Below are 24,178 nucleotides of genomic sequence, written 5' to 3' on the forward strand. Positions count from 1 at the left end.
GACTAAGCATACAGTCTTTTACAAAAGCACCCTCAGAAAAGTGATTTGCCTTTACTGCCGCATCACTTTCACTTTTTGCCTTTTTAAACATGTTCTGCTGTAAATCAAGGGTTCCTTTTAATTCGGCCATCTTTTCTTGCCTTTGCTTTCCTTCAAACTCGTCATATTTCTTTATGTTTCGTTTCATAGTGGCGCCTTAAATTGAATTATTTCATCACCGCAATACTTCTCTTACATACCAAGCAAATGGGGTTTACAATACTGTACATTCCCAAAAGAACACTGGGTAGTGGCAGCATTTTTCTGGGTTTTGTCAATGTTGGGACGAATATTCGGACAGAGTGCGTAAAATGTGTTCTGTGCAAAAATGATCATATGAAACAGTTTATAACTCTGTATCAATCACGTAAAAAATGCTTAAATAAATAGCACACTGTGCAAAAGAGTACTGTTTCTCTCCTTTTTTTTAAATAGTTTAATAAGGTCTCAGGTTCTTTTACTGTTGGTGTTATTCTTATGTTTTCCAGCTAATAAATTCAAGAATCTTGATTGTTTCATTTTTGAAAGAAAAGTTTAAACGTGATAAACCCAAGTTTTCCTCAGCAGTAGTTTTTGTTTAAAGATTTATTTTGATAAAACAGGAAAGTGAATAATTTCCTTTAGCTGCTGTAAGTGCTGACAGTTGTGTCTTGCTGTTTGCACAGTGTAATGTGTTCCGCCAACTTCCCTGTTGGGTAAAGCTGTTCCTTGCTTGTGGGTGTGTCTGTACAAAACAAGTGCATTTTAGTGTACTCAAACATTTGTGAAGTGTACATCAGATATTCTGGTTGACGTCAATCCATTTAACAAGCAGCTGAGTCACCTCGATTGCTAGGAATCCCTGTTTACAGACAGGCACAGCAGTAGAAGGCTTGTGCCATGTCTAACCCTGCAGCCGGATTGACAAAACGTGTTTGCTGTTGCTCACCGTCTACATGGATTGCTGTCTGCTTGCTATGAATCCCCTTATGCTTTTCCACAGACTGATGAGTAAACCCCCCTTCCTGTGCCTGGCAAACATAAATAGAATGGCAGTATTTGCAATCAATCGATGAGCAGGGTTGTGTTGCACCACGTTAGTGTAAAACACTGTCTCGCAAGATAGCATTGAAAGTCAAGAGCCGCTCATGTGTCATTGTCAGCTGGCTCCAATCGGATGCTCTTATTTTACATAATGAAAAAATAAATCTTAAGCACTGTCTTTGCCAAGTGTGTGTTTAGCATCTCAGATTGAAGCAGAACCTGTGTACACCACCAAGCCTGACGTCAGGCATCCTCAAATATGCAAGCTGCGTACCCTAAATGTTCAGGGGGAAATAAAAAATCATAGGAAATGGTAGGGATAAACAGAAAGTAGTCATTGTAAATTTAAGGATACCATAGCTAACTCAGTCATGCTAAACTGTTTGAAACAGTCAAATGCTTTGGCCTCAGGTAACAATTGTACTTTAGTCTCAATTCGGAACCAATCTGGTGCTAAATAAACAGTGAAGCAGGAGGATGTGTGAAAAATTGCCAAACTCATGTAACAGACATACAGTTGTACTGAAAAGTCTACCAATAAAGTCTACACCAATGAAAATTTCTAATTTCTAGAAATTTCTTGAAGTAATTTTAGGAAAAATCTTTTGTATTAAAAGTTTTGCTTTTGTGGATGAGGAAAAGAGGTTACAAGAAATAGATGTCTACAATTATTTATTTCAGCAATTTTTTTTTTGCAATACTCCAAAAATGCTAATTCTTAGCTAGCTGAGGCACCTTTAGCAATGATAACCTTTTTAAATGATTGGGTAATTTGCAAATAACTGTCAGTTGGGCTGGAAGACAAAATCTAAAAAAAGTTTTTCATTTTTTATTTTTAGAAACATTTTTCTGTTTAGCATTAGATTAAATTTTAGATTAAATTTTGTTCATTTTATATAGATTTTTTTCTTAATTTTTACAAATAAACTCCTTAGAATCTCATAACCGACACAATATAAAAACCTATTAAATCTGATTCTGATGCAAAAAAGTATTATAAAACTGGTATTTCTTGAATATAAACGTTATTTTTTAAATTATATTTCAGGTTTTATATCATAACCAACACCCCTTATGAATTTTAATACATAATCTTTTTTTTTTTTTTTTTTATGAAACCACCAATTATAATTTATAAACAATACTTACATAAATATTAAGCATTGTCAGTGTAGAACATAACTATTGCATTATTTTTTACTTTTTCCTGATATATTTTGCATAAATTGTCTTTTTCATATAAATATCGGTTATGAATGATTTGGTGTCAGATATGACATATTGGTGTTGGTTATAATAAAAATAAAAAAAACAGACGATATGCCTTACAAATACAATAACCAAATTAACCTGAATAAAGCTTATTTTACTAGATTTATAAACAAATAAGACTCGCTGTATTTCAGGTTTATTTGCTAGCTCTTACATAATCCATTTACATACATAGACATAGGACTCTATTCTGATGACCTGAGTGCAAACGCATTTAGATAGTAGGCTGCTGCATTGCATGAAAAGCAAAAGAAAAGAAGCTGCATGACGATTGTAAGAGAATGAGGAGAGAGTAATGACACACCTTTATGGTAATAGAAGACTACAATATTTCTGTTTAATATCCTGTTTTGTGTGCTGTGGACATTAAGAAGTATACTTGAGTGTTTGGTGCCTATGTAAAATAGAATTGGAGCTTGCAGAGGGGATACCCCTCGTTGAGTTTCTGCAGAGAAATAAGCTGCCCAACACAATTTTACACCTTAAATTCAAGGCTAATTATCCAACATAAATAAATACATATGCACAGACTGAATAATAAGCATGCGAATAAGAAGCTTGCTAAATATACGAATCCAACTTCAGCCTTGTGTATTTTCTTTTGTTTGGGGGATTTTTATTAGATTTTTTTTTTAAATGTTTGCTTGTTTTGTTTTTTTTACCCTATTATTACTGCTTACTCTACACTCTGCAACTTAATGTTCAGTCTTGGCTACTTTGTTGTGCCCCTGGATTTGGCAAAATATCGTCACCTTGTTTTATTCATATATTTTATCATTGGAAATTTACAACGAATATTGTTCAGGTTCTTAGGTTTTGTATTTATTCATTTATTGCAAGTTTGCTTCTTTGACTTCCTCGTTCTATCTGCGAGTTACTGACAATATCAACGTTCCCGATTGCGACGTTAAACAAACCTGCTTTCGGCAAGTCTTAACGCAGTGCTATATCGGGACCCCTCTGCGCAGTCATCAGAATCACTTCGGCTAATATGTTAATGATGCCACGCCCCAAAATGTACAGTGCCGTGAAAAAGTATTTGCCCCCTGTCTGTATTTCTGTAATTTTTGCATATTTTTAACACAGAATGTTATCAGATCTTCAACCAATATATAATATTAGATAAAAGGGATCCTGAGTGAACAAGTAGCACAAAAATGTTGATACTTATTTTATTTATTTATTAAAGAAAGTTATGCAACACCCAATGCCCCCGTGTGAAAAAGTAATCACCCTCTTAGACTCAATAGCTGGTTACGCCACCTTTAGCAGCAATAACTGCAACCAAACGCTTCCTGTAGTTATTGATCAGTCTCTTACAGCGCCGTGGAGAAATTTTGGCCCACTCCTTCATGCAGAACTGCTTCAACGTTTGTGGGTTTTTGAGAATTAACTGCTCGTTTTATATCCTGCCACACCATCTCTGATGTAGACTTGTTTGTGTATTTTGGATCATTGTCTTGCTGCATGACCCAGCTACACTTCAGCTTCAGCTCACGGACGGATGGCCTGACATTCTCCTGTAGAATTCTCTGATACAGAACAGAATTCATGGTTCCTTCAATGTAAGTAGTCCAGGTCCTGGTGCAGCAAAGCATCCCCAAATCATGACACTACCACCACCATGCTTGACCGTTGGTATGAGGTTCTTACTGTCGAATGCAGTGTTTGGTTTTCGCCAGACATAACAGGGACCATGTTGGCCAAAAAATTCCACTTTTGACTCATCTGTCCATACAACATTGTTCCAAAACTCTTGAGGATCATCCAGGAGCTTTTTGGCAAACTTGAGACGAGCATTCATGTTCTTCTTAGTGAGCAGGTTTTTTCCTCCTTGCTACTCTACCATGAATCCCATTTTTCCCAGTGTCTTTCTGATGGTGGAGTCATGAACACTGACCTTAGCCGAGGAGAGAGAGGCCTGCAGATCTTTGGATGTTGTTCTAGGGTTCTTTGTGACTTCCTGGATGATTTTACACCTTGCTCATGGTGAGATTTTGGCAGGACGGCCACTCTTGGGAAGATTCAGTAATGTCCCAAACTTTCTCCACTTGGACAATATGGTTCTGACTGTGGTTTGGTGGAGCCCCAGAGCCTTAGAAATGGCTTTGTAACCCTTTCCAGATTGATAGGCATCAACAACTTTTTTTTTTCTGGAGGTCTTCAGGAATTTCTTTTGATCGTGGCATGATGTGCCTCTAGAACCTGTGTGCTGACAACTTCACTCTGATGGTAAGGTCCAAAGTTAGTCAGATTTATATTGGGCAGGGTTGGCCCAAATCAGGCCTGATTGTTAACCAAAGTATTTAAACAGCTGACCCTATCTATTCCTTTGATTGGGTTGAGTTAACAAGGAGGGGCAATAACTTTTTCACACATGAAGATTGCATGTTTGATTACCTTGCACACCAAACAAATGAAATAAGCACCAAAAGTTGGTGTCATTTTTTCTCTCCAGACTCCCTCTATATACTACTACAACCCACAAAAATATCTGACCAAATTCAATGTGAGAAATGTGCAAAAATGCAGAAAATCAGACAGGGGGCAAATACTTTTTCACGGCACTGTATGGCGACATGTTGTTGCTAGGGCAGGCGCTCTCTCTTGTGGCACAGAACATGTCTGCAGAATACCATTTTACTGCAGTCGTGTTTTCTATGTCTCCGCTCCATTCATGCGCCTCAGAATCGGGGGGCAAGCTCTGTTCACGCTTGCAATCTCATTTCCGCTGTGGTCAGAATAGACCCCATAGAGTTCAACTAATATTTTAATCAACTGCTTTTCTGCTTCACCACTACAATATGTTTCCCAGCATATTTTTTTCTCTTCTCTCTGTACCCTGTACACTTCTCTGCATTATTTTTAGTTTTCATGGCCTGTAAAATGGTAATAATATTGTAAATCTACCTAATGGCAACATGCTGCCCTTTGAATTACCAATAACCTCTTCCTTTCTGTAATACAAATGATGAGATTGTTCAACTAAATTTAAATTGGTTCAATAACATACAAACAAAAACATTGAACAACAAATAATTGATCTAAGGATTGAAACAAATAATATGATTTAAACAATAAAATCATAACCGACACAAACTTCTCATAACCAACATATTTTCTGTTTGAAGAAAAGTGTTGGCTATGAGATAAATGTCAAGGTGTCTGTGGCAGGCTGGCGAGTGGAAAGAGGCCCAGAGACAGACTGCAGTTCAAAAAATAACTATTTTATTATAAATAAACACAAAAATGAAAGGGCACAAGGGCCAAAACAAAGCAATTTCAACACAAAGAAAGACAAAAAGCAAAACTTACAAAAATAACAATTTCCAGGCTGGGCAATGCCTTCACTGGATTCAAACTTTCCAAGCAATCAAAAAAAACCAACCTGCTTCCTCAGCTCCCTCTCCCCCAAATGAGAAGCAGAGGCCTCCTTTTATATCAGGTGGCTGGGCGCTGATTGATCGTTAATCAACCTAATCAACTAATCAACCCCAGCCACCTGAACATAATAAACCCAGGCAGGTAGGGGAAGTTAACCCCATCCCTGCCAATTTAAAGGGCAGAGCTTTGCTCTGCCACAGTGTCGGTTATGAGAAATTCCACCATCTTGTCCATTTTAACAAACAAGGCAGTAATTTTTGTTGCTGTACAAACTAAATTAGCATTGAGAACAAAGTATTTTTTTTTTTAAACATGTCCATATTTCATTAATATTTCGGTTTCAGTTTTTTCCTTGGGTGTTGGTTATGCAGTACAACAGTGTAGCAAGTGGCACTTCGAAGTTTAATATGAATATTTTTCAAAAAAGACGAAGCAGTCTTTACCTGTGTCTGTGGTGTTCACTGACATGAAGCCTTGACCTTTCACCTCATTTAAAAAAAATTATGTGGAAAACCTGGGGACACTCATAAAGTGTCTTATAAATAAAGATTTTTTTTTTTTATCTCTAAAAGCTGCAGATTCATAGAGTGTTTAGAAGTCAGAATTAAAAGTAAAATCCAGTATTTTTGATGTTTAAATATCTAAAATAGAACTCTGAAAATCAAAACTGTAGTTCGGGGACAGGGGTCAGTTATGAGATCTGTAGTACCATATATAAAATTAAAAAAAAAAAAAAAAAAAAAAATCAAATAAATACATAACATTTTTTATTGTGCAGAATAGAGTAAGAACACATATTTACTTAAACATATATAACTTGTAAATATCCATAATTTGTACCATATAATATGACAGCAACTGACATAGTTATTTGCTAATTGCACAATTAGGATATTTGTCAGTGAGGTTTTGGAATGATTCTTTAGTGAGTTTTGACCAATTTCCAACGCAAAATTGTTCCAGTTGTTCTTGTGCACAGCCTTCTTCAACTCATACCAAAGAGTCTCAGTCAGATTTAGATTGGGACATTCAAAAGGCCAATCCAAAACCTTGATTTTATTCTCCTTTAGTCATTCTGAAGTAGATTTTGATGTGTGTTTTGGATCGTTGTTGTGTTGGAATGTCCAGTTGCACTTTAAACCAAGTTTTGTAGCGGAAGGTTTCAGATGATTGGCCACTATCTTTTGGTATGCTATGGAATCCATTTTAACACGTATTGGAACTACATTTCCTGTGCCATTAGAGGAAAAACAGCCCCATAGAAGGATAATACCACCTCAGTGCTTGACAGTAGGTATGGTGTTCTTTTCTTTGTATTCCTCATCAGACTTTGTCCAAACGTAACGACTATCGGCATGACCATTTAGCTTGATTATTGTTTCATTACTCCACAAAACCTTTGACCAGAACTCGTCATTCATCATTCAAATGCTGTTTTGCAAAATTTAAGTGATTTGTCCTTGCAACGTTTTCCTAAGAGTGTTTTTTTTCCTTGGCCTGCAACCATTGACACCTTCACCATGCAATACTATACCTATGGTTGAAATGGAAACCCCAGTCCCATTTGCAGCCAATTCACTTTGAATGTCTTTTGCAGTAACAAAAGACACAATAGTTGAAATTGGGATACTCAAATGCTTGGAAATCTTGTATCTCTCTCCAGCTTTATGACAATAAATAATTTTCTGCCTAAGGTCTTCAGCTAGCTCTTTACTTTTTCCAATATTGACTTATTGGTAATGACAGCAATCATCCTATGCCTAACCCTTTTATACTCTCTAAGAATGTCTCATCACTGTCTAAAAGTGCTCTCTTGGTGGAAACAGCTGGCCGATCTACACCTCAGTGAAGCACTGGGCAGTGTCACCAGAATAGAGGTTGTCACCACGGACGCTGTGTGGAACGCTCATCCCTCATTACAGCAATGTTTTAGATCTGCTGGCAGAATACCTGGCCTTGAAGAATTTTTTGTACATGTGATTGTCTTCCAGACAACACAACAGTGGTGGCTTACATCAACCATCAGGGTGGCCTTAGGTCGCCCAGTCTCCATCGTGTGGCCCGCAAGCTTTTGCTCTGGGTGCACGAGAACCTCCTCTCACTGTGGGCAGTACATCTGCCCGGGGTGACAAACCTCCTCTCAAGGGGAGTCCCCAGCAGCTCAGAGTGGAGGCTTCACCCTGAGGTGGTGAGCATCATCTGGGGGAGTTTTGAGAGAACAGAGGTAGACCTCTTTGCCTCTCAAGAATCAACCCATTGTCCCTTATGGAATGGAAGGTGCAGCATGCTATTTCCCATGTTATAACTGTCAACAATTCGATCCACAACACAAAATATTTCGAGACACATTGCAAAATATTTTAAATATAAGCATTCAAGTTCATTGCCATCATCAGCTGCATAGATTAACCATTCAGCAGAATGTGTTTTAGTATTGCGTTAGTGTCTTAAGTTGTTCTATTTTAAGCAGCTGAATATGGTAGCAACCAACTTGCTACTGAAGTGGCACCCAGCAATTGGATTTGGCGCCCAAACTGTCTGGAGCCCTGATTTGTAATTTTGTTTTAAAGAATAAATAGGAAACCAAAGCAAAACAGGCCATGAAGCTTATTGGACCAAAAGTGCTTCACCAGTGTTATTGCAAACACTTGCACAAGCAAATGAGACAATTGTGTGATTTTTATGTTTGATGCTAAATGTACTGTATCGTGGTATGCGTCGTATCGTGACCCTCGTATCGCGATACGTATCGTATCGTGAAGACGCTGCTAATACACATCCCTAGTGTGGTAGGTTCCTGGTGTGGCAAACTTATTTATTAACTTTGTTTTGTTTTCTTTATTAAATCTGACACTAGGGCTACCATTACTGGTACCCTATTGGCAGCACCTGTGTTGTCTATTAAATCTGCACGCAGATGCGGCTTGTCAACACCCATGCTTTGTGTCTGATGCCTTATTTATCAGTGATGACCCTCGTAGTTAACATCAACCTGTTGCAGTGCCAAGTCACCAGCACAGGCAGTGTTGTAAACGGGACTGGTCACCAGCCACCTCCAACTGGTAGGCTTCACAGTAACACATTCTAAAACTGGCTTACTCCCTTTCAGAGGCGTGTCTCTCTCAGCATAAGCCTCGATTCCACAAACATGATCGCCACTCTGTTGGATGACAGGATCCAAAGGTTAACTGTCTGCTTGGAGCTTGTCAACCCAATGCAGCGATGATGGTACTGACCTTCCAGGGATTCTGGCTCATTATAGCAGCAGCATCTCTGGTTCTCACTTTAGGGCTCCTACAAATACACCCTCTCCAAGCTTGGTTCAACCACAGGGTCATTTACCCTGTCTTGGAATGACAACACTTACTTACAGTGTCCTCTCTCTTTCATGGTGGAAACAACTAGCTCATCTGAGCTCGGGCACAGTTCTGGACAGTGCCATGAGGAGAGAGGTGGTGACCACAGAAGCTTCTAACCTAGGTTATGGCGCTGTCTGGAATTACCAGGGCTAAGGTGTAGGCATGTGGAAACCCCTTGGGAGGGTGTCCACTAAATGCTTTGGAGCTGCAGACAGTTCATCTGGTCCTGCAGCAATGTTCCTGGGAGATAAAGTGGTGGTTTATACAACCACCAGGGCATTCTCCAATATCCAGGTTTCAATCATGTTGTCTGGGTGCTTTTGCTATGGCCTCACGAACACATGCTTTTAGTAAAAGCAGTTCACCTGCCAGGGGTGAGGAACTGGGCGGAAGACCTTCCCTCGAGTATGGGCCCCCAGAGTTCAGTATGGCACTTCACCCGGAGGTTGCAAACCTCATCTGGGAGAAGTTTTGGTGTGAAGAGATACATCTCTACCCAGGAGTTCACCCACTGGTGTTCCCTAATGGAGAGCGGTCACTCTCAGCATAGAAGCACTGGCTCACATGTGGCCCTGACTCTGTTCTGTGCTTTTTCACCATTTCCACTGCTTGCACTGTGCTTGGAGAAGATCAGGCAAGGTTGGGCTTGGGTGCTTAGTAACCCCGAAGTGGCCCAGGAGGACCTGTTTCTTGATACTGGCACATGTCAGCCACTGGAGTTTCTGGCCTGTCACTACCTGCTGAGTCAGGCGTGGGGCATGCTGTGGGATCCAGACTCAACCGGTCTACAGCTCTGGGTCTGGCCCCAGAGCGGTGACATTTGAGTCACCTTGGGTTATCTGACAGGGTCATTGTCACCCTTCAGAATGTCAGATCAGCGTCCATCTGCTCCCAGTATGGCTACAAATGGGGTGTCTTCACCGACATAATAGCAGGAGCAGACAGGAACTCAGTAACTGTTTTGATGTTGGGAGAGGCTAGAGGCAATCTAATCCTCTGCTAAAGCCATGCTTAACCCTATATTTGGGCTGACATAATTAACAATATTTGTTTGTTGTTTGGACTTTTTCCACATTTTATCGTTGTTGGGTTTTTGTGGGTTTTTTTGATAATAAAAGCTCAAATATTGCATCTTGGACGTCTTGCGTTGCTTTCAGCTGTTGCTGGTACCCAGGGTATCATGTAGTCCTCATTTAAAGGATATGGTACAGGCCGGCACGCTGACAGAACACAGCTACTGAAAAGCTCTGCTTCCTGCCAGATAGTCTTCTACAAGAAGCACCCTAAACTAGAAGTGTGTAACTAATTATGGAGTCAGGATCTTGCAGTAGAATGATATCTGCTGTTAAACCATAACTTTAAACAAAAACATCTGGTTTCACAGGCCCAGATTAGCACTGGTCGTGGACTACCTTCCCTAAATTAACATTAAGTAGTTCAAGAATAGCGCTAATCTGGGCCTGTGAAACCAGTCCTTAATCATATATTCTGAGGAACTTTTATGGAGGGGACCAGATGGTACTGCTGGATAATTGGTTAGCCTTTTGTACCTTCATCTCTTCCATCTGTTGTTTCTTAGGTTTGAATCCATCTCGGTTCCCAAATGCAATGGTCAGAAGGTCTCTGTTTATTCTTTTGGTCCACATCATGAAGCCACCACACAATTTGCAACACAATTCTAAGTCTGACAGGCCCAGTCTGAGTGACAGGGGATGTTCAAGTCATATAGTCATGGCCATAACTAGCTATGAGGACACAGAGGTCGTGTCCTCGGTTGTTTGTTTTGAATCATCAATGCTGATGCGCATGTAAAAATTCTGGTAAAGTTCAAAAGACTCCTTAATTTTCTCTGTTGGTTTGCTGTGTAACATAGATTTGGAGCTTGAATAATTTACTACCAATCAGTCATATAAATACTGCCAGCTATAGCTTGAAACCTGTTTGACCTCAGTAGAATGTCAGCTATGACGCTGCAGATAGTTAAAATTATTGTTGTAGATTAGAGTAAAGCCATACAAAATGTCAAATATAATGGACAACAGGTTAGATTTATGCAATTATATAATTTTCTGTTACCCTGTTAACTGCGGTACACACCTAGACATTTGATTCCCATGTGATTTGTAATCACCAAGTGCCTAAACTCAGATAATAAAGAGACCTCACTTACTTCAATAATGAATGGCTTGGTACAACAAGGCATACTGACCTATTGAAGTTGTCATGTTTGGAACTGGAAGGCAGAAGCATTATCAGAGTGCTTTCAAAAGTAATATATATATATATACTGGATATATATATATATATATATATATATATATATCTATATATATATATATATATATATAGATGAACCCCAGTTAAAATATGTATGCAATGCCAACCATTGATCTTTTTTTGGTAAATAACTCATGCGTGTCAAATAATCCTAATGATACTAGATTATTTACAGCAATTCCACACTTATCGTTTATTCCTACGTCAGGGATGGGCAAATGTGGCCCCTCCTGACCAGATTTTTGTATCAACATGTCTGATTTTTTAATAGAACCAAACTGCTCCTAAAGCAGGTAACTAGTTCTTTTAATGTGTCTGCCTTTTGTAATTGTGAAATGGGTTCCATGAGGCTTGTCTGAGAGATCTCCTCCTAACTGCCTGTCTCCTCTTCCCCACCAGCAGAGAGAAGCTCTGAGGCCAGCCTGTGGAAATGACGGAGTACAAGCTAGTGGTGGTGGGAGCTGGTGGTGTTGGGAAGAGCGCACTAACCATCCAGCTCATCCAGAACCACTTTGTAGACGAATATGATCCAACGATAGAGGTATGTACAGTAACACTGTGAAGACAGCCTGACCTGTACAGTAACACTGTGAAGACAACTTGATGAGCATTTGGGCCTTCATCAGTGTTTGACTATAAACATAATATAACATTACTTGCAAATACGATGAAACCTGCTTATTATTGACATGTGTCAGAGAATTTTACTGTATATTACTTATTTTAAGCAAACCTGATTTAATTTACTGTTTTAGTTTCTGATAGACATCAAAAATGTAAATCAAGTAGGCTATATTATGTAGCATCCAAGTTTTCAGAGGGTGTTTAGTATATATATATATATATATATATATATAGATAATATATATATATTTATATTTTAATATCTTAGATGTGGTTTGTAGTTCACAGCGTGTTGGTCGTGTTCCAGTTCATTTACAGTGTCTTTGGAACTGCAGATGGTTCTCTTAATACTCAATACAGGGGTGGCCTAATATTGAACATTGCCTTTAGTAGGAGAATAACAGGATTGAAATAGTGATCCTAGTTTTTATTTTACTTAAGAAAGCTGTGTTCGAGAGAAACATTGTTAGCATCTGTTTCTTCTCATGTTTTTGCTTGCTGTAAGTAACTCGCCCAACTCTTCAAAAGAAAAATGCACTAAAAACCATTGCCTGTATTTTTCACCTATATGGAACTGGACAAGTGAAGTCACTTTATAACGAGTCTATTCTAAAAATGACTCTTTATTAAACTGACTATACAGCAATTGTTACTGTATTAATGGCCACAACACCATTCTTCATTCATATATATATAATTTTTTTTTCACTAAATATTTTATACTTTTTATTGGGGTATACTATGGAGACAGAAAACTACAACTCACACAATTATCACAGTAATCACGTAAATGATGTTAAAACAGCAGGCAGAAATGCTGTTCTCTGATTGGTCGATTACACGTTCCACTAATTAAAACATTTCACAACATCACCGCTGCTGGAGCCTCAACACAAAATATCTATAATGAAATATGAATCTGCTAGGATAAATAGAAACAAAATGGAGATGGGGAAAATGAAGAAAACTGGGACTCCAGGCAATAAAAAGATATGCAATACTAACTCCATTCAATGTGAAACGATTGAAGTGTACAAATCATTCAATAAGATTCAACCTCACTGCTGTTCATATTTTTGCCAAAGCTGGGCTTGAAACACGGTATATAATTATCCATAATTGGTCACAAAAATAAGGCATCCATCAGAAGCTTGTGGCAAGAAAGAAATATTTGACCCCATATGGATTCTGGCAGTGGCAGTGGACCAAACAAATTCAAAACGTCCTTCATCCATACTGGAAATGGCCTGGAGCAAAAAAAACAGAGGCTAATACCTCCCTCTACACAAACATCTGCCCCGTCCTCTCTCAATAACATTTCAGCAATCGTCTTTTTAGCAACTGTTATTGATAATTAATCCAAATATTCTCCAGTAGTTATTATTTCTGTTTGTAATATAGTAAATATAGTTCCTCTCACTCAAACATTCTTTGTTAAAACAGTGGCAGGACACACCAATGAAAATCATTATCAAGGGTGGGAATGCCTTATTAGTGTGTTGGTAAGCAACGATGATAGATGCTGTTTTCTAATCGAATTATGGTACAGGGTGTTGTGATGTGTCTCATAGTGCCTACAGCCATTGTGATATTTCAGCCACTATTTTACCATCATTCCTAATTATTTCCCCGTTTCTCCCTTGTTGGTAAATCTTCTCTCACATGTTTTTGGTTTTGTTTCTGTTTTTTCTACCCCTGCACTCTAAGCATTTCTTTCAGCCAAATCAATTGTCTACAGAGAGAGAAACCAAACTTTTCCATAGCAAAGGCACTGATCCTGTTTAGCTTAAATACCTGTCAGAAACACTTTATGATGATTATACAGTTATCAGTATGTTTTCAATGCAAAAAATAAGCTACAACTGTTAAACACACAGTAGTGCTGAATTATGAAAAACTAAAGGAAACGTATTCAATTCAATGACAAAACATTGCAACTAGTAGTCTTTCTCAAGATATGAGTCATTGAGTTGCTTTAGTATTTATAAAAAATGTAATCTAGACTAAACTGGGTTAGTAATATCAGGGCTACCTCTGAATACAACACGTGTGGTGGAGTTGAGGAAGTGAACTTCAGACCACTTCCAAAGAACAATACCGAATCTAAAGAATGAACCCGATACATTTAGCCTCTCTGACCTTTTGATCATTTTTTAATTTTATTTGTTTCTACTCTTTAGAAGAATTCTATTTCATTGAGAGGAGGATCCTGGATGTCCACTGTGGACCTATTATTAATAATAATAATTATTTTTAATCCAATATGAACCATATTTTCTTCGAAGTAAATATATTATACAGATTGAAATAATAAAAACAAATATAAAACAATAATTGAATTTGACTAATGGAATTATTGTAAGACTGTCTCTTTCTTGTATAGAGGGTCCTGCAGTAGAATCAGGAGACTCGATTGGGTTCAAAGACGGTGTTTTATTAAAACGAACAGTAATTTAAACAGTAGTGGTCACTCTAAATACATCTCCCAGTCTTACTCCCCTCTCCTTCTTCTTCCTCCTTTGTATTTCACTTTACTCCTCCCCACTCTCTCTACGGTGGCTCCAGTGGGACATAATGTCCAGCTAAATATTATAAAAACCTTTAACAGGAATAACTCTTACATATACTTCTCCCTCTGTTGGAAGAAACATCCTTGTTTCTAATTGTAACAACAAAACATCCATTAGTGAACTTTATCTACAATTATTATGCAAATAAGTGATTTATTTCAACTAGAAAAAACTAAGAAATCAACAAGAAATCAACTAACATGTTCTTTGCAGTCCATGTGGAAAAGAACGTCTCTTAATAAAGCAACAGGTCTTTAAGATAGTGAGGCTGTCGAACATCTTAAATGTTGTCCTCTGGCTGGCTGTAGAACAATCTGTAGGAACACTAGCAGGAGTAACCTGAGGTTGCGTTCTGGCTTGCCTCGTGGGAAGCAGAACCCGAGCTGGTTCTGGTGCCAGTGCTTGAGGATGTTTTTGGTATGATCCCTACAGAGGTGTTAATGAAGGAACAGCAATGCTGGTGCTAGGTGCTGAGGGGGCAGAACCTGGAGTCTCTGGAGAAGAACATTCAGACCATGGAGAATTGTACGGCTTCATGCGCTTGCAATGCAGGATTTTTGAAGTAGCCTCCGGATCCCTTAAATTCTGAAGTTCATAATTCTCTCCTGTTTCTCTGCTGTTGGCATCGATTCGTTTAAGTTCTCTGTACAGTCCTTTCCAATGCGGTGAAAGCTTATTATGAGCTTAGCTGAGTCATCAATCCACACGAGATCCCCAGATGCATATGGCTCGTGACCCACGTTCTCGTCATGATGGAGCTTTTGATTTGCTCTAGCTATGTCACTGTTTTCAGTCAATGTTTTAAAAGATCAGTGTAGCGTCCTCACCAATTGTCAGTAGAATTTAGCCCTTTACGTGTCACTCCATTGAAGTGCAACCGCCCACCTTGTCTCTTCTACAAGGTTACCGTGGTTAATTGTTTACCATATTTCATTCCATACATTTCTGCACGTGCTTTATCTCTTCAATCATTTTTGACCAATTTACTCTTGTATGATATTTCTAATACATTTTCATCCTACACCCTAGTCACTGCTTTGACCCACAAGGAAGTAAAGCAGTAGCAGACTTTGAAGACAATCATACTGAACCCATTCTTTAACCTTGTGTGGTACCATCATGTTTTAAAATTAAAATACTTGTTTACTATGTGTTTCTTTCAAACTGCACATTAGAGATAGTGAACCAAGTGCATGACAGGCGAGATCTGTGACTTATTTTGTTAGCTATAACCACTGTAAGCTCCCAGTAAAACCTGAATGGATCAATCTGCTGTGCAAGGGCTTATTTCCAGCTATAACCTGACACAGGAATGAAGCACTTGATTTGAAAAGGGTCTGAATGGCAGGGCTTACCACTTCACTCCCCCCACTGTCCACCTCATGTCATTAATAGCCCGAGCCATCCTTTTAAATCTGATTAAGATGTGCACACAGTGTTCAAAGTGTTCTGTTCAAGTCCATTACCAGTCATCATGCACCTGTTTGAACACTCATTAGAATGAATGGGTTTTGCATTTACTGGCTAGCTTTTCCCTGTTTTGCTTTTTACTAACCATAAAATAAATCACGTGACCTGGACAGTGTGCTTCCTCCAAGACCAGCATTTTGTCTTTGCACTCCCCAGAATCTGGTTTCTACAAGAAGCAAACATTGAGCCTCAGATCAACCAGGGAATAATTGTCAGAAAGTATTTCCTTTCGTATTGTAATCAATGCCCTTTTGTTGCATAGCATTACACTGTCTCAGCAGAGTCCTGTTATTAAATCTCTGGTTTACCTTGCGCCTAAAGTTTAAGTTACTGGGCATTAGGACTTTTTACATTCTGTGTCAGTGGCATTGCAATACTTAAAACCTCTTAAACTACAGGAGAGGATACACCATTAACTTTAATAGTGTGAAATAACCACAGCACTCTGTGAACCTATTCTGTTTATATAAAAAGTATGGAAAAGAAAATATGTTAATATACCGTACCTAATTTAAATGATCTGAATTTGGAGAATTACTTTCCTTACATTAAGCTCTGCATCTGCTTAGAAACTAAGCACCATTGTGTCATTAGATTTGAATGAATGCAAGATAGATTCCAAACTGAGATCTGGTATGAAAAATATTTACTGAGAACCACAAGTTCCTATATTATTTTACATACAGAACAATAAACTAATAACAGATAGACTATTCAGAATAAACAAAATTACACAGTTATTGGAATTTATACGTTTAATTTCAAATCTTTGTTTGCAGAAACTTATGTTTTTGGTGTTTAATTGAAGATTAATTTAAAGTAAACAGAGCTCATAAAAACAAACCCAGTACATCTTCTGTACAGTAATGTATTACTGTCACTTGGTAGATCTCACATTTTCCTACATGAAAGACACACACATTGTGTTGAACATGGATTTGATTTTTAATGGTATTTTTTTCATAGCATTTGTAAACAATAAAACTCTCCCGCTCTTTTTTGTGATGCACTTCCTGTTGAAGGAACATATCTGATACACCTGTTGCTTCTGGAGTCCTTGTTGGAAAAACAATTAGGAACATTTTGTTTTTCTTTCCTGAGTGCAATTTATTTTAAATTGAGATTTCTCTAGAAAAAAAAAAAGAACAAAGAAAACATTCTAATGTTTGCTATTTATTTTGGTCAAACTCCCAGACGCTAGATGCATTGACACTCATTTGAGAAACAGTCATTGCTTTTTCTATAACTGATGTGTTTTCAATGTCGACTTAATTCCTTCATGCAACCTTATGAAGTTAACTAGAAGTGTTGCATTGAAGTAGCAAGGAGTGTTTGATATATTCTTCACCAACAGCTTCAAATAAATTACAACTAAAAAAATCAAATTCACCTTTCTCGTAATGTATGCATTTTTCATATAGGAATATCTGAAACCTGCAAAATTCTGCCAGTGTTTGTTAGGTAAGATTTACTGGAAGTATTTTGTTTGCACCATATACTTTAAAAGCTTCATCATCTACCCCATGAGTTTCTTGCTAATTTTGCTACATTAGAAAAGCATGGGTGCAAACTATTATTTAAGTTACAAAGTACAAATCTTAGTACATCATATTATTAGCAACCATTGCAAAATCTGTTCAAACTAATCATACACTAGTAGGTTTGTAGTATTTGTGCAGTTTAAAAAACGAAAACCTAACAATACCTAACAATGTAGCATATTTCTAAAACACATAACCAATTTTTAGACTGTACAGTCATATCTTCCAAGCTGCTGATCTGCGATTCCCCCGTTAGAGCAGTTTGTGTTTAACAAGCTTCTTCCTCATTTTGTCTCTGCTGACAGGACTCCTATAGAAAACAGGTAGTGATTGATGGAGAGACGTGTTTGTTAGATATCTTGGACACTGCGGGTCAAGAGGAGTACAGTGCAATGAGGGACCAGTACATGCGGACAGGAGAGGGCTTCCTGTGTGTCTTTGCCATTAACAACACCAAATCCTTTGAAGACATCCATCAGTACAGGTCTGTATTCAGGGCTTCCCTTGAACTGACCCTGCAATGAAGGCTCCTCAGCAATTAGACTCAGAGCCACTATTCCAGCAATGCTCCATTTACCTAACAAGACACGAGCCTGACCCGTTATCATGTCATAATCAGGGAGTCTCTTAAACAACCATTTTTAATGAAAGTGTGGGGGTCCCTAATGGCTCACATCGTAAAGGCACAACGTTGTGGTTCATGGTTGTGAAAAGTTGAGGATTGTTTGCATTGGCTCGGTCATTTCAACAGATTAGGGGACTAAAATTAAAGGCATTGAGAAGAACTTCTAGTCTAATTTGCACACTGGGGAATGTTTGTTTTTGTGACTGTTTTAACACAGCCACATGTTTAATTGATTATAGGTTAACTGTTTAATGTTTTATTGAGCCAGAATCATCTGGTACTAATGTAATTAAATTACCAGGCAGGTAACAATGGTTGGTGTCTGTGTGAAGCCTAGTGCCAGGGAAGAGACCTGAGGGGAACTCGAGGAAAGGTACTGTGATACTTGAAGAAGCATATGGGTTGTGTGACTGGTAAACGGCTTAGCCGTCCAGTTGATAGTTTAAGGCCTTTCAAAGTTTAGATAGTACTCCTTGGAGGTGTTAGGCTTTTGTTTGTTTTATTTGATTTTGTGTGTAAATACAAATACAGGCACAGTCTTGTTGTTCAACATTATCTGTGGTCCAGTGTTTTTATGCAAGAAAGGTCCCGAAAGTGGCAGGCTTACCCCAGTTTGCCACACAACGCTCTTTAAGTCCTCAGCACTTCCTCCTTTTTGTTAATGTGTTTTCTGCTCTAAAGAAGTGCAGCTGATTTAAAATAGTCATAAAAAACAGGATTGCAAGGACTGAGGAAACCTATTCTTGGGAAAGGGGAAGACCCCTAGTGGCTAGAACTGGTAACTGCTTGATTTGTGACAGTGAGCGTGTAGCTTACTTTACGGCTTCAATTGGGAGTTTGCTTTGATTGGAACCTTGCTGCTGCTGAAGGAGAGAGAGAGAGAGAGAGAGAGAGAGAGAGAGAGAGAATATTGTTGTGTAGCAGACTGCAGAAATAGCATAGGGAAGCATGGAAAGCTAGAACAGGATGTCGTGAGTGTGGAGTATTGGCAGCTGTGATGCAGGGCGGGCGTGGCGGAAGTACTTGAGCGAGTGACTGCTTGATTTGCGACAGACAAAACAAGTTAAATTGCTTTAGCTACTGTACAGGTGGGCTCCTCCATCTGGGTTTTTTTTTTTTCTGAACACATTTTCTTACACTTCAACCTAAATTCGAAGTTATTCATCAAAATTAGTTTTTAAAAACAGAATTGTCAAGTTTTCTGCAATAAGTTTAACATGTTGTACATTTTAAGGTACCCGTAAATAATATAGTATTTTACACATGTACCAAATAGCATATTGGCAGTTTGTGCATGTAAACATGCATGCAAATTCAGTTTCGGATGTGAGTGGGCCAAAGTAATTAATAAGTGGCTGTTTACAAAAATCCTCTCATAAGTGCCTGTATACAGTAGATCCTCTCATATCCATCCCGGTAAGATAAGAGATCCTAAACCGATAGATCTGTAGCGTGTGTGATTTGCCTGTACCGTTACCAGCTGAAAGGTGCTACTAATGGAAAGTGATCACTGCGCATTTTATTATGGGTTTTAACAGTAAATTCAGCTCTTGGCAGGACAGAACAGATTCAGTTGCAGATAAAGCTGGGAATTCACTCTTTACATGGTGACACTTCACATAGCTGCTCAGCTTAAACATTAAAATTCATAAAATTACCGTACTATTAAAAGCTGAAACTTTTTTCGCCAACCAAGAGTTCATATGTGCACTTTCTCGGGTTAACACGCACGTCGTAAAAAACTGTCAGAGTGCTTTTTGGAAAGCTAATTTGTAAAATGCCGAATACTGCATTGCAGTGCTTTTGTTTTCTAATAATTTGCACTGGTTTTCTTTGTATAGTGTAGGTGCAGTCAGGGTTTTCAGTTACTTTTAAAGTATATGGCACTTACAAGGTTGTAGCTGGCACCCCTCATTGAGGCGCATAGCACCAAGGGGGGAGTGTGGGACATTTTTGAAAAAAGGGATTCAACTTGTGCATTCTGGCACATTTTTGCATGGTTTAAACATGTGCTAGACTAGTAGTGGTCTTGTAGTGTCTGGCAAAGTACTCCCTTAAGTCAAGATCAACAACAAATAAAAACTAACAAACAACAACAAACTTTAGAGGATCAAGGACCCTGCAACACAAGACTGGCTGAAAATGTGTGTGGCATTGGTGACCACACCTTTAACTGTGTAATGTTGTAATATGGGAAACAGCATGCTGCAGCCCCCATGCTTAGTGTTAGTGAAGTCCTGATCTGACAGCATGCAACACAGACAGCTCTTATGATTACATGTTCCTGTTTATTTTTTCAATAAAAACTCATTTATATTACAGTGAGTTCATTCTGATGTTAAATACATTCTCATATATTGTAGATATCTTCATTAGCACAATCTGAGAGCTAAATTTAAATTTTTTTTTTTTTTTTTGCAGTATTTTTAATTTGCAATTCCCTAAATGTTCCCAGCAGTACACTTCCTAATTACAATCCCCAGTATTTCTATGCATTCTGCTTTCACCTTTCTTAAAATGGTCATTTTGAGAAATAAACTTTGTTGTCTTATTGCATAAGAAATGTCTTAATTGTAACTCCTGGATCAATGCTGGTATAAATACAATTGAAGAAATTTTTACTGATACATCATTTCCCTCTTTATAAGGACATTCCAAGAGAAATTTACAATGATAATACCCGAAAAAAATTATAATAAAAGCAGCCGGCGCAAATATCATTTTAGATGGTGAGGGCTTATTTTAAAAGCCCTGGGATCAGTACCATAATGCCCGGTGTTAATAAAAGAAACTACAATGTAGTATAACGACTCCCTCTGAGATACGATATTTCTACATATCCGCTGGACCCCCTGGAACCAGTTCAATCAGTTATGACAAGCTCTGCTCTACTTTATTTGTTTTGACTCGTAGAAGTGCAGTAAATTTACATTTTGGTTGCTTCCAGCGCCTTGCAATTTTAATTATTTTCCTGATTGGCCCAAGAAGGCAGTGGACACATTGTCCACCCTGACTAAAGCCAGAATAATACAAAAAATGTAAGAAACTGTACCGGTAGTATAAATACATTTTTACATGACTATTACATTAAGGTCGCTGCAGATCATTTCAGATTCTTGCTGGACTGATCGTCTCCTGTGTGCTTAAAAAAGGGTGAGTGTTTGTGGGGTATTTATACTTGTAACCTTTTTTTATACAGCCTGTTATATTGATTTTATTTTAATAACTATAACTCCTCCCATTTGAATGTGAAAAATCAATTGAGGTCAGAGCATAACACCAAAGCTTAGTGTTTAAGTCCACAGCATTCCCTTCTGCTTTTTTTAACCCTTTGCGGTCAATTTATTCAGTGCCTGTCAGGCGCGTCAGGTCCAATTTATTTTCACATGTGCTGTTTATTTTACACGTGCTGGTGAAGAGTCATTTTTATTTATAGTAAAACAGGTTTAAAATGCATTGCATATCAACAGGACACTCTACTGCATCTCCAGCCCTGCCCTACCCCTTGTTCTCTGTATTTATCACATATCTCTTCATAGTAGTGCATACTGATAAATCCTCTCCTGATCACTCGTTTTATCACCAAACTCCTCAATAATGCTATCCATGTCATTATTTTATTACTACAACATCTCAAAAAGCTTGGCAGATGTCTGTGATATTCCGTGAGCGCTTTATGTGGAAGTAGCTATGTTGTTTGTTTATATCTGTATTATGTGGTGAAGGGACTATGTGTTTTGCTCGGATTCGCCTTCTTGTTTTTTTTCGGCTTCTATCGGTCTCACTGAAAGACCATTGAAAGGTTTTCTCGCCTTTTTCCGGAGAAACAATGACTAGAGACATGTGCTTGGCGTCTTTTTGATGATGCCGGACGGGGTCCGACATCGGACCGGAAAGTACAGATTGTAACGTCGGACCTGGTCCGCAGATGGTTAATGAATTTCCTGTTCTCTTTTGCCACTTGGTAGCGGAACTAAGTCAGAAACTAAGTCAGAAAAAACAGGATTGCAAAGCTGCCTCATTTTTACATTATCACAATCTGACAGTGTTGCGACAGGTGACTAGCTGATTATGACTACCACTGTATATTTATTATTTTACAAATAGTAATAATACCTATTGAGCCCATGTGTATTTTTAATAGAATTACATTTTACTGGAGAATATTGGGTTGATTATTAAGAACCGTGGATGCAGTTGTTTCACCTTGAATGGAACTACCTAGGGTATATTTGCCACATTGTTATTTTTTCCTACGTAGGCCTACACTCAATGGCAGTAGTGCAGTGCTGTTCCGTTGTTGCAAATGTAATTATACCAGCAATAGTAAAAACACATGTGAAATGAATACACAAAACACAGTAGCGAAATAAATATAAAAATGCCAAAACAAAACACTGTTACAAAAACATAGCTGACCAAAAGCAGTCTATCACTGCATCCATTATAAGGAAGATCCTGGAGCCTTCTGTACTGACACACTGTTTTCTATACTAGTGTGGAGTCAAATCCCCCAAGCTGAATCTATTATAAAAGGTTTCAGTTATCCAGGTCAACACGCGTGGATAAAGAGAACCGTATGTTTTTCCTTTGGTATTTGCTCACCCTTCACATATTTAACTCCTGGCTTGTAGAACACAGGGGTGATCAGAGGCTCCTTTGCATAGCCAGTCGCTCAACCGAGGCACGCCCATCAGCTGCTTAGGGATTTGCACGTCTCATACAGAGCGTCCCATTTCCTCCTGCAAAACCGTGCGTGCACTTGAGAAGCCAGCACTACACATGGCTTGAAGCTTGTCTGGAGAATCCAAAGTGCCAGGACTGAACTGCCTTCCTTGTTCTATTAAAATCGTGACAATGTGACTTTTCAACTGCCAGTTCCGCTTAATGTCTCTGTCTATATATGATGAAAAGTCACATGCTTGAATAGAATGAGGAAGGCTATTGTCCCAGCAGTTAGGATTCTCCAGACAAGCTCAAAGCCAGGCAAAGGCAAAGATAGAGAACAACGGTAATAACTCAGTAGAGAAGCAACAGAACCCAGAGCCACTCAAAGTGCTATTTGCTGTTTTTTGTACAAATTGGGATGATTTATTATGGCTTGGCTTGGGCAGGTGTAGGCAACATTATAAAACAAAGGTTGCTATATCCGAATCATTTTACAACACTGAAAGAAGCTCAGTAAATTCAATGTCAAATGTTTCAACTGTAACTCTCAATGTAAGACATGTAGCAGTCTATATAGCTAATGCATAATCAATAAATTAAAAGGTAAAATGAAAAAAAAATTGTGCAAAAAAGGATTATGGGAACTGCACAGCTTATACCCTCCAGAAAGGGGGTGCTAGAGGGGATGGAGACACTACGACAAGACTGTGGGTATCTGGAATACTGTCGAAGCCCAAAAAGAGTAAAAGGATTTTAAAGCTGTATTTAGTAATACATCTCATGGATCTAAAATTAATTAAATTAAATTAAACCAGGCAGTGAAAGTTAGTTTCAGCTGCTGATATATTTCACTGGGGTGGGGGAGGTGGGGAAAAGATTGCTCATGGGGGCTCTGAGCTAAGAGTGATGTAATCCTGTAGCATTTATCATGGTTAAAGAAAGCTTATCCTGTAATTGATAAGATTACTATGAAGTACCAATGAAATCGATCCTGATTCAGTTAGAGGGAGAGACACCTCAAGGACAAGATAGATGAGAAGAATCTCTAAACAGATAGCGAGATGTACTCCCATCGCATTTCATCAAGTGTTTTAACACTGTAGGAGGCCATGTTGGCAGCTTACATTTTTTTGTTCTTCTTGTGTGGTCCTCTTTGTTATCCCCTTAGCCAGTTTATGCCTTTATAAAGAAATGCAGGGATCACAAAGTGAATTCCAAAACCCATCAATGGTTTGCAGTGAATGATACTAAAGCACCTACAATCGCCACAAAATCAAGCAGTACTGTATTATGTACATGAATGCATTACAGAACACTGTGTAAAGT

General features: G+C 38.3%; 1 protein-coding gene across 2 annotated transcripts in view; it reads left to right on the forward strand.

The window, feature by feature from the left end:
• Window positions 1-24,178, forward strand: part of hrasb (HRas proto-oncogene, GTPase b) — a 62,221-nt gene that overhangs the window by 29,488 nt on the left and 8,555 nt on the right. Inside the window, exons 2-3 of one of the 2 annotated variants that reach the window (XM_041276736.1) lie at window positions 11,757-11,895; window positions 17,865-18,043. In XM_041276736.1, coding sequence (XP_041132670.1) covers window positions 11,785-11,895; window positions 17,865-18,043 — 290 coding nt within the window. In that variant the 5' untranslated portion in view covers window positions 11,757-11,784. Of the gene's footprint in view, window positions 1-11,753; window positions 11,896-17,864; window positions 18,044-24,178 lie in introns of both variants that reach the window. The other variant, XM_041276735.1, reaches the window with a different exon arrangement.

This window comes from Polyodon spathula, chromosome 17 (assembly GCF_017654505.1).
Source record: "Polyodon spathula isolate WHYD16114869_AA chromosome 17, ASM1765450v1, whole genome shotgun sequence".
Taxonomy (NCBI): domain Eukaryota; kingdom Metazoa; phylum Chordata; class Actinopteri; order Acipenseriformes; family Polyodontidae; genus Polyodon; species Polyodon spathula.